The sequence below is a fragment of the Salvelinus sp. IW2-2015 genome, linkage group LG5 (assembly GCF_002910315.2).
Source record: "Salvelinus sp. IW2-2015 linkage group LG5, ASM291031v2, whole genome shotgun sequence".
NCBI classification, from domain to species: domain Eukaryota; kingdom Metazoa; phylum Chordata; class Actinopteri; order Salmoniformes; family Salmonidae; genus Salvelinus; species Salvelinus sp. IW2-2015.
The window spans coordinates 34,478,090-34,489,788 of record NC_036844.1 but is presented as its reverse complement, the minus strand read 5'-3'; the positions used below and the strand labels follow the sequence as shown (position 1 = coordinate 34,489,788).

Here is an 11,699-nt window from a genome sequence, read left to right as displayed (position 1 = left end):
GATTACCGCATACGCCCATACACTGACCCATCAGCGTCCACTCTCTCCCTGATCCCCTTCTACTCCCATACACTGAACCCACAGGCTTCACTCCCTGCTCCCTGATGCCCATACTCCCATACCATGATCCCCCATTCCAGGTAACAGTCTCCTCTCGTTCCATCCTCCCATACATGCCCCATCCTCACTCCCTCCCATCCTCTACTCCTACACTTGACCCATCCAGTCGCACTCCTCTCTCCCTATCCCAACTCCCTACACTGAACGCCATTCAGGTTCCACTCCTCTCCGCTGAATCCCATACTCCCATACACGACCCATACCAGGTTCCCACTTTTTTTTTTCCTCTCTGTTCTCCATATCATTCCGTCCCTCATCTCCCTGATCCCCATACTCCCATACACCACCATCCAGGTCCCACCCCTCTCCCTGGATTCCCTACTACTCCATTACACTGACGCCAACCCAGGTTCCACTGCCTCTCCATGATCCCATTACCTCCCATCCAACTGCCCCATCCAGGCTCCACTCTCTCTCCCTGATTGCCCTACTGCCCCAATACACTGACCCATCCAGGTCACCGCTCCCTGATCCCCTACTACCATTATACTGACCATCAGGAATCCAACATCCATCTCCCTGATCCCCATACTTTCCCATACACTGACCCATTCCAGGTCCACTCCTGCTCCCTGATCCGCTACTCCCATACACTTGACGCCAATCCAGGTCCACTCCTCTCCCTGATCCTACGTTATGGCACTCCCATACTACTGACCCATCCAGGTTTTTACTCTTTCCTTCGCTCGACTCCTGAGGGCACTGCCATCCAGGTCACTCCTCCTGATCCCTCTATCTATGGGCCTGAATCAGTCTCCTCTCTATCCATACTCAACTGACCATCAGGTACTCTATCGACTCTCTCCCAGGTCACTGAACCCATCACACTCCCCATCCCATACTCCATACACTCCTCGTCACTCCTTCCACTGATCCCTATCCATACCACTGACCAACCAGCACCTTCCCTGATCGCACCCATAACTGACCAGCGGTCACTCTCGATCTACTGCTCCCATTCCTGACCAGTCCAGTCCACAGCTTCTGTTCCAAAGACTCAAACGACCTCCAGTCCACTCCCCGATCCTCTACTCCAACAACTGACCCATCCATGAGTCCACGAACATCCCGACCCTACTTCTCCACGGGTACACTCGACGCACACTCTCCACTGCTCCCTGATCTCCATACTCCCATACGACTGACCACCCATCCAGGCTCCACTCCTCTCCCTGTATCCTCAACTGCCCATTACACTGCACCATCCAGGCTCCCACCCTCTCCCTGATTTCCCAATACCTTCCCATAACACTGACCCATCCAGGTCCATCCTCTCCCTGATCCTCTACCCATAACACTGACCCATCCAGGTCCACCCTTCTCCCTCGACCCATACTCCCATACCATACACTGACCCATCCAGGTCCACTCCTCTGCCTGATCCTCTACTCCCATACACTGACCCATCCAGGTCCACCTCCTCTCCCTGATCCCATACTCCCATACACTGACCCATCCAGGTCCACTCTCTCCCTGATCCCATAACTCCCATAACACTGACCCATCCAGGTCCACTCCCTCTCCCTGATCCCATTACTCCCATACACTGACCCATCCAGGTCCACTCCTCTCCCTGATCCCATACTCCCATACACTGACCCATCCAGGTTCTCACTCCTCTCCCTGATCCCATACTCCAATACACTGACCCATCCAGGTCACTCCTCTCCCTGATCCCATACTCCCATACACTGACCCATCCAGGTCCACTCCTCTTCCCTGATCCTCTACTCCCATACACTGACCCATCCAGGTCCACTCCTCTCCCTGATCCCATACTCCCATACACTGACCCATCCAGGTCCACTCCTCTCCCTGATCCCATACTCCCATACACTGACCCATCCAGGTTCCACTCCTCTCCCTGATCCTCTACTCCCATACACTGACCATCCAGGGTCCACTCCTCTCCTGATCCCTACTCCCATACCACTGACCATTCCAGGTCCACCCTCTCCCTGATCCATCTACTCCCATACACTGACCCATCCAGGTCCACTCCTTCTCCCTGATCCCATACTCCCATACACTGACCCATCCAGGTCCACTCCTCTCCCTGATCCTCTACTGCCCATACACTGACCCATCCAGGTCACTCCTCTTCCCTGATCCCATACATCCCATTACACTGACCCATCCAGGTCCACTCCTCTCCCTGATCCTCTACTCCCATTACACCTGACCCATCCAGGTCCACTCCTCTCCCTGATCCTCTACTCCCATACACACCCAATCCAGGTCCACTCCTCTCCCTGATCCCTACTCCCCTACACTGACCCATCCAGGTCCACTCCTCTCCCTGATCTCTACTCCCATACACTGACCCATCCAGGTCACTCCTCTCCCTGATCCCTACTCCCATACACTGACCCATCCAGGTCCACTCCTCTCCCTGATCCTCTACTCCCATACACTGACCATCCAGGTCCACTCCTCCTCCCTGATCCCATTACTCCCATACACTGACCCATCCAGGTCCACTCCTCTCCCTGATCCCTACTCCCATACACTGACCCATCCAGGTTCACTCTCCTCTCCCTGATCCCATACTCCCATACACTGACCCATCCAGGTCCACTCCTCTCCCTGATACCCATACTCCCATACACTGACCCATCCAGGTCCACTCCTCTCCCTGATCCCATACTGCCATACACTGACCCTCCAGGTCCACTCCTCTCCCTGATCCTCTACTCCCATACACTGACCCATCCAGGTCCACTCCTCTCCCTGATCCTCTACTCCCATACACTGAACCCTCCAGGTTCACTCCTTCTCCCTGATCCCATATAGTGGACCTGGATGGGTCAGTGTATGGGAGTAGAGGATCAGGGAGAGGAGTGGACCTGGATGGGTCATTCAGGACAAAGAGAGTGTGTGCGTGACTGAATATGCATGTGGGTGCAGTGGTTCTCATCAGTATGGATAACAGTTTATCAAACCTATATGAAAAACAGTCCTAACTTCATATGCACCCTACCAGAGGAACTAGCCAGTAGCAGCAGATCGTATAAGACAACTTAATGTTTATGGTAATATTTAATGAGGAGGATAATGTTCCTTCATGCATGACTTGTGGATATAGGCCACAAGATCGGGGCGATGCCTACCTCACAGTCTCCCCGTACACAGATACTGTAGGAGTCTTTGTAGGAGCAGCGTGTGCCATCGTGCACCATCCTGTTCATGGCCACCACATCTCCTGTCTCCTTAGACTGGCAGTAGAGCTCGCATCTCTCATCAACTACAGTACAGAGAGCAGAGGAGAGGGGGACAGGATACAGGGGTTAATGAAGGAATTATCGTCATACAGAAGTCTTCAGCTTTCTTTGACTACTGTGTTAACCTTTTGAACAGGCTTTCATTAAGGTAGTAACAATATGTGTTTTTCTAGAGMGATGCATGACTTCTGAGTCACTGGCATGGTAAACTGTGGAAATAGTTGTGCCTGTACTCCTGTCCATTCCACACGAGCACAAATGAAACCATCTGAACAAACAGTATTTAGAATTCTACATTATAAACTGGGTGGTTCGAACCCTGAATGCTGATTGGCTGACAGCCGTGGTATATCAGACCGTATACCACGGGTATGACAAAACATTGGTAACCAGTTTATAATAGCATTAAGRCACCTCAGAGGTTTGTGGTATATGGCCAATATACCACGGCTAAGGGCTGTATGCAGGCACTCTAGTCATAATGATACACATCGTATGATATAACACAAGCATGGAAGAAGGCAGTTTCAGGGAGTTAAACAATACCCTTCATTTATAAAACTAATCAAAAAAGCAAGTAACAATACTTCCAACCTGGAGGAAAGCCGAGATTCCTCAGTAATGACCTTTCCATGTGTCCTTAATTTCCAAACACTGGCCTGACCAATGTTCCCCTCGAACATGTGAGTGGCGTGGCCTGCCCGTGGTTTGCGTGCGTGCGTGCGTGCGTGCCTGCCGTGCCTGCGTGCGTCGCGTGCGGTACGTGCGTGTGTTGTACCAAGCAGTGCTGTCCTGTGTATATTTGTTTGAGCCGGGACCTCTCAGATTCCCCAGTAAACCAATCAGTCCCCAAAACCCAGGTTTACTCTTCTGATCCCACTCAGAAGAATCATTATGATTTTGCCTAGACACTTGAGCTACTGGGTAATATACTGTGAAGCCCTGTGAAGTAATGTGGATGTCAGTGCAGCCAGATGCCTATCCTCCTCTTCCTCCTCCTCCTCCCCCTCCTTGTCCTCCTTGTCCTCCTTCTCATCCTCCCTCTCCTCCTCCCCCCTACTCTCCTCCTCCTTCTCCCCCCCTTCTCTCCACCTAAACCTAAGCTGTCTGTTTTGCTATGGGCCACCTTATGTAACTTCAGAGTTTGATAATGGTTTGGCTTGGAAGTCCTGGCCTCACAACGGAAAAATGAGAGCAGTGGTGTACACTTTTTCCTCTCTCTGCCTCAACAGAACCTCCAAGCCAACTTCTGAGTAAAAAACAGTGGTAACAGCTGCTGTGAGGGCATGATAAACCTCCTATCCTTACTGGTCCAATCTCTGGACAGTACAGAGGGAAAGGCATGCACAAAAAGTACTAATCAAAAAGGAGAGGTGATAGGATGGATAATGTCCAACTCTTCTTATATTCAGCTTCTATTCTAAGTGTAAAAATATGGCAAATAGTTGGGTCTTGTTTTTTGCATGTCAAACCTATTGTGTCCATTTTTGTGAGTGTACTTGCTTAAATGTATTTAACGTATGGGTAAATAACTAATTGTCAAAACAGTGGTAGTTATGCTATAACACAGTCCCCATYTTTAAAAATAGGGCTAACGTCAGTCTGAACGAACGCTTCTCTGGTCCCTCTGTCTTTTTCAAAGACTTTTGACTCCCAGCCAGGCAGCACTGTGGACTTACTGTCAGGATGCTCATAGGGCAGCCAGTGGTGCTTGGTGTTGTCATACTCAAAGTAGGGCTCCCACATCTTGCACTGCTCCTCCCTGAAGTCAACTAAGGGCTTGGAGCACTCCTCTAGGTTACACAGCTGGAACTCATAGCTGTTGCCATAGCAGGTGCGTCCTCCRTTGGCAGGGCTGAGKTAGGGCAAAGGAGAGAGACAGCGKGAGTTCCTTTACATTTGAGACATTATAGACACTTTCCTATCGTTAACAGAGAGTAAAAGCACACCTATCAGCTTGTCGTCTTGTGCTGTACTCACATTGGGTTGTCACACTGACGGGTCCGGAAGCGCACACCACCCCCACAGGTACGGGAGCAGGAGCCAAAGTTACTCCACTGGCCCCAGGCACCATCCTGTCTCAGAATGTCTGGGGTCAACTTTATGCAGTAACCCTTGAAGCAGTGCTGAAAGAGAGGAAGGGGGGGGAGAGAGAGAGAGAGAGAGAGAGAGAGAGAGAGAGAGAGAGAGAGAGAGAGAGAGAGAGAGAGAGAGAGAGAGAGAGAGAGAGAGAGGAAGAGAGAGAGAGAGACGAAGAGTTGTCACTGCATATGTTGACAGAAACATTGAAGCAAAGCACTAGCATGTAAAGAGGAACCTTTCTTACCTTCCCTGCTGCACACGTAGTGCCGTCGATGGGCGGACCCTTCTTGGTCTTGCAGAAGAACGGGTTGTCTGGGTGACTGCACCAGAGCTGCTTGCAGGGGTCGTAGGTGCTGTACTAAAAGAAACAGATTCATGCTCTCTCTCAGATGCTGATCAAGAAAGCTTCCCTCAGCCTTAACATGTCAACCAAGAAAACATAAACTGTAGTRTATGTACACATGTCGTTGGTGGAATTCACCGAATACTATATCTGCCCAATGTATCTCTAATATTGTGAAAAGTTGTGAGCTTACACAAGGTAGGGTTTAGTCAGAACAACAATTAATACTGTCATTAAGGATGTCTATGTTAATATTTACATGTTGTGAAGCACAAACATTACCATGGTCATTCAACAAGACATTGAACATGTCAAATCTGATGCACCAAGACATTGAACATGTGAGGTACATACAGTAGAAAGAAGAAACCATACTATGAATCTATATCAAAACATGTTGTCACTCACAGCATAATCTTGCTTAACCCAGAACTAAAATCTGGCGTGATTTGGTCAGCTGTACCAGTTATGTTTACATAGTGTGTCCACAAGAGATTACTCACAGCACAGTACAGTCAGATACATTYGCAGGAGTATGTTTCACGAGTCACGTCTTAACGACAGTGATTTAGACTACGTTGAAATCACCCCATCTTTGCTTATTCCATCACCATCAATCAAAATAACAACCTGTGTGAGAACATACATGYAACCTGAGCCTAAAGACATGGAAAACATCATGGAGGCATGTTTACGTGTGGGTGTGTGTACACATCAAGACAGGTCTGTAAAATACGTCACCTTACAGTCCACCAGATGCATAATATACTAACTCTGAATGACACAAACGTTCATTAATGTCACAAAGAATAGACAGTGACGTGGTTAAACACCCTGGCAGACACCTGGTTTGTGGGCAACATTAGACAAAGAAGCTAGGGACACACTCCTCTGACCTAGGCTGATGCCTTACCTGCTTTGCTGAACGGGCCACCCTTTGCAGCTAAGGAAATAGTTTGACAAGAAATTGAAGTAAAGTATCCAAAAGACACTCCCTCCAATTTACTCCAGAATGTGATCCAGAAACCCGCTGTTACAGCTGTTTTCATTTTCTTCTTTCCACATAAAAAAAAAACCCATCTCGGCCAAATAGTTCAGCCTTTTTGAAACAATAAAATGAAACACATATAAATATAACTGACTCTGAAAGGCGGCTTTCATCTTTAAAGAGAGACAATTAAACTTGTTCGGCATTGTTCTGTGTTTTTTCTTTTTCATCTAAGGCGGTCATACTGCACCAACAGATGAAGTCAGCCTGCTTTAAACTCATGAGTTCATAAAAAATCATATTTGTTTCCCTGGATGCCTTAAAAGCTAAGATGGTATACAGTTTWATGGTCACACCCTGACCTTGACCTAGTTAAAGGGGTCAAGGAGGAAGTCAAGGAATGAAGTCAAGGACGATCGATGGTCATAAGAGAGACGCTGGTGTGAAGCTCAGGCTCCGTTGGATTTGAGCATCATTGGGGCCCAGATGGTGGCCTTTCTAAGAGATGGCTATTCAATTAAATTGGTAGCAGCGCTAGACACTGCTGGTGTGGCGACAGCTTGTTTGGGCATACGGGTACATATGGCTGTGAGGTTGATGAAGGACTCACCGCCGTGCACATGGTGTAGCCGGCGCCAAAGTCAAAGCGACACTGCTCGTCCATAGAGTAGTGGATCCCTGGTAACTGTGGCAACGCCGGCCAGTCATGGTCGAAGGGGTCGTCACGGAGACAGTCATACGAGCTGTGGGAGGAAAACATATTCATTGGAGTTGAAGGGTTTGGTTTAGATCTATCAGTTTAATTAATTATCTCAAAATTGAATATTCATTGTGTTTTACACTGTAATCTCATAATGCAGGGGCGTAAAAAAGGTTTACATTTGCAAAAACGAGTTCTCTATCCATCRTTTTTTGGAATTTTCGATGCTCCTTGACTGTCCAGTGATTATTGGTGAGCTGGTCAGTCAAGAAACTGTATGAATGTAAGGGAAAGGGAAAGGGAAAGGGAAAGGGAAGGGGAAAGGGAAAGGGAAAGGGAAAGGGAAAGGGAAAGGGGGATACCTAGTCAGATGTACAACTGAATGCATTCAACTGAAATGTGTCTTCCACATCTGAATCAGAGCGGTGCGGGGGTCAATTGATGGTGCACATTGATTATTAGTGAGTTGAACAGTCAAGAAACTGTATGAATGTAGGTCCATTATCATTTCTACACAGTTTCCATTTGGTTTTAGTCATTTTAAACTATATGAACTATATTTTCCTCAAACCACCAAACCATTTGTTTGGAACCCTGCCATAAGGGATGAGCCACATGGCTGTAATACACACACAGAGACCTCCCTCCCTAATGAACCTAATCTAATCTGTACAAGACCATAAGACAACATAAAGCCACGTTATCCTGGGGTAGAGATGTGTATGTCCTGACTGTGGCACCAGAGAGAGGTCAGAGGTCAGGGTTGACCTGGACTCACTTCAGGTACTTGTTGAGCTCCTCCTGGCTGCATCGGGACCAGTGGAATCGATGGAAGGCAGCCTGCACCAGAGGGGCCATGATGCTTCCCATGGGCACCTCATCACCACATTCATTACCAGGGGGGCCATCGTGCTCCATACCCAGCCTGACAGGGGAGGACAGGATGGCGTCACATAAACAGCAGGCACTAATTACACGTCTGGGAGTATGCATGCAGGTGTACCGTGTGCTGTATTCATTTTCAATAGAGTTAACCTACAAAATGTAAATGCCTCTTAACTGTAGTATAACGATGTGTTTGTGTATACTTGTGGTGTACTTGAGCGGGTTTGTGTTACTGTGTTGGACACCGGTGTTTGTGTTACTCTGTTGTTGAACGTGTTTGTGTATTGAACAGTGTTGTGATACTGTGTGTTGAACAGTGTTTGTGTATACTGTGTGAACAAGTGTTTGTGTATGTATATGTGTGCTGAATGGTGTTGTGTATACTGTGTTGAACAGTGTGTGTGTAATACTGTGTGTATGAACGATGCGACTGTTGTGTATACTGTTGTTTGAACAGTTGCCGTGTGTGTTATACTGTGTGCTGAATGGTGTTATGTGTATACTGTGGTTAACAGTGTGTGTGGTTCATACTGGTGTGCTGACAGTGTTTGTCGATATATGTGTTGAAAACAGTGTGTTGAAAAAAAAAAAAAAATATTTTTTTTTTTACTGTGTTGACAGTGTTGTGTATACTGCCTGTGGTTGAACGTGTGTGGTATACTGTGTTGAAAGTGTGTTCTGTGTATCGTGGTCTGAAATGGTGTTTGTTGATATGACTAGTGTTGACCACGTGTGTGTGTTACTGTGTGCTGAACAGTGTGTGCTGTTATACTGTGTGTGAAACGGATGAACTGTGTTCTACTGTGTTGAACAGTGTTTATGTGTATACTGTGGGCCTGATGGTGTTTGTGTATTTACTGTGTTGAACGGTGTTTGTGTATACTGTGTTGAACAGTGTTGTGTATACTGTGTTGAACAGTGTTTAGTGTATACTGTGTACTGAATGGTTGTATGTGTATACTGTGTTGAAGCAGTGTTGTGTATACTGTGTTGAACAGCTGGTATATCTGTGATTGAACAGTGTTTTGTGATACTTGTTGAAACTGTTTTGTTGTAACTGTTGTTGATACATGTTGTGTATACTGTGTGAACAGTTTTGTGTATACTGGTGTGCTGAATGGTGTTGTGTAACTTGTTGAACAGATATGTGTGTGTATACTGTGTGTTGACGGTACTGGTGGATACTGTGTGTTGAACAGTGGTGTGTGTATACTGTGTGCTGAATGGTGTTTGTGTCTTATACTGTGTTGAACAGTGTGTGTGTATACTGTGTGCTGAACAGTGTTTGTGTTTACTGTGGTTGAACAGAGCTTGTGTGTTACTGGTGTTGATAACGGTGTGTGTATACTGGTTGAACAAGTGTGTGTGTATAAGTGTGTCTCACACGTGTCCAGTCTCATGTGCCACAACGAAGGCAGAGGAGAAGCCATCCTCTGTGGTTGAGAGTGCAGCTCCGCCACTGGGTGGCACATACCCGTCACAGGAGCGTAACCTAAGAACAAGAGAAAGAGGAGAAAGAGAGAGAGAGAAGGAGAGGAGAGAGAGGAGAGGAGAGGAGAGGAGAGGAGAGGAGAGGAGAGGAGAGGAGAGGAGAGAGAGGAGAGGAGAGAGAGGAGGAGAGGAGAGGAGAGGAGAGGAGAGGAGAGGAGAGAAAAAGTGAGAGAGAAAGAGAGAGACAACCTGTCCTTCTATGCTTATTGTAATTGTTATTGTTCAATGTAAGGTTATTTTGACCATTGACTATTGTTGTTACTGTTGTCCCTTTGACCATATTGATTATTATTATTTTAATTATGTTAATATATGTTAAATCTCCAAAGTAAGCTTTGCAATACGTACAGTGTTTACGTCATGCCAATACAGCAAATTGAATTGAATTGAAAGTGAGGAAAGAGAGAAAGAGAGGAAGGAGTGGTGATACTGTATGCACACAACATGATGTGTATATTGTATGAGGAACACCTGATGTGTATATGTATGCACACAACTGATGTGTATATTGTAATGCACACAACTGATGGTATATTGTATTGAGAGCACCTGCATGTGTAATTGTACGAGAGCACCTGCATGTTATATGTGTACGAGAGCACGTGATTGTGTTATATTGTATGAGAACACCTGATGTGTATATTGTATGAGAACACCTGATGTGTATATTGTATGAGAACACATTAATAAGTATGTCCAGTACCTTGCATGCCGGAGGGGCCAAACTCCTGTCTGGTGAGGAAGATGGCATGGTCATGGTACTCTGCATCACTCCTGTCTTCCTTCTGCTGCAGGAAGGCCCAGCGACATACGTTCTCCAGACTCTGAGACGGGTTCCCCAGCTCTATCAGACTCAAAGACTGGAACCAATACAGGAAACTGTCACCACATCACCTCGGTTCCTTCTTACAAACTCTATAAGAGGATGTTGTATATTTCCCAGAATGTCTGCAGTGCATTGAAATTACTTTTTCCCTAAATATTCGTGGCATATCCTGCTAGCCAGTAGGTGGTACTCTTGATGTTCCAAATGCCTTAGAGGTGGCACACCGATGCCATGACAGCAAATTAGGAATTCTCTCACATAAACTGGCAATCACAGGCAATCCATAATACAATTCATGTAACCCCTAACACACCAAATGAGAAAAAGCCTTATTCTGTAGCTATAGTAACGGGGTTTTACTATTAAATACACTGTTACCAAAAGTAGATACAGTACAGGTGGATTCTTTTCTTTAAATCTTTTTTAAAATGTTATTTGGCATTTTAAACATTATACAGACAGACAGGGAGAGGGCAAAACACAAACTGATCTCCTACCGCAGCAACCCCACACCAACCCCCCAAGCTCCAACAGAGCTCCCCCCCAATACCAGAGTACAGGAGTATTTCAACATGGGGATCGGTCTCCTACAGGTTACATCCGCTGATCATGTTAGTGACTGAGACCTACTGTGTCTTACCTTTGCAGGACACAACATGATGATCCGGACCAGAACCACGTTGATGTGGGCACCCAGAGTACCATCCTGGTAAATCTCATTCACCTGCAGAGACAGACAAACAGACAAATTGACAACCAGACATAGGCATGTGGCCTGACAATACAGCACATGATCTTATACCACAGCATTGTTGAATACTAGTTTTTGATTGGCTAGAAATGCATTCTAGAGTGGGCATTAATACCAGATAGATGGACATTTGGAATGCATATCACCTACCTGACTTATTTGAGAGAGGTTGGATATAGTGCAGGTTAACGGCACCTGGTACATCTCCATCTGACATTGATATGTTGGAATTTGATCAATGCATCATTAGTTTGGCCTCTTCCCCAGAAATGCACCTCTTCCCCAGAAATGC

At 46.5% G+C, this 11,699-nt stretch overlaps 1 protein-coding gene across 1 annotated transcript in view; it reads right to left on the bottom strand.

Moving 5' to 3' along the window:
• The window catches only part of LOC111964411 (A disintegrin and metalloproteinase with thrombospondin motifs 2-like), a 77,529-nt gene that overhangs the window by 8,089 nt on the left and 57,741 nt on the right, over window positions 1-11,699 (bottom strand). Inside the window, 11 exon segments of the mRNA XM_070443752.1 lie at window positions 3,231-3,364; window positions 5,021-5,196; window positions 5,322-5,467; window positions 5,668-5,781; window positions 7,365-7,497; window positions 8,233-8,379; window positions 9,724-9,773; window positions 9,775-9,795; window positions 9,797-9,831; window positions 10,534-10,690; window positions 11,297-11,380. Of these exon segments, the coding sequence (XP_070299853.1) occupies window positions 3,231-3,364; window positions 5,021-5,196; window positions 5,322-5,467; window positions 5,668-5,781; window positions 7,365-7,497; window positions 8,233-8,379; window positions 9,724-9,773; window positions 9,775-9,795; window positions 9,797-9,831; window positions 10,534-10,690; window positions 11,297-11,380 (1,197 nt within the window).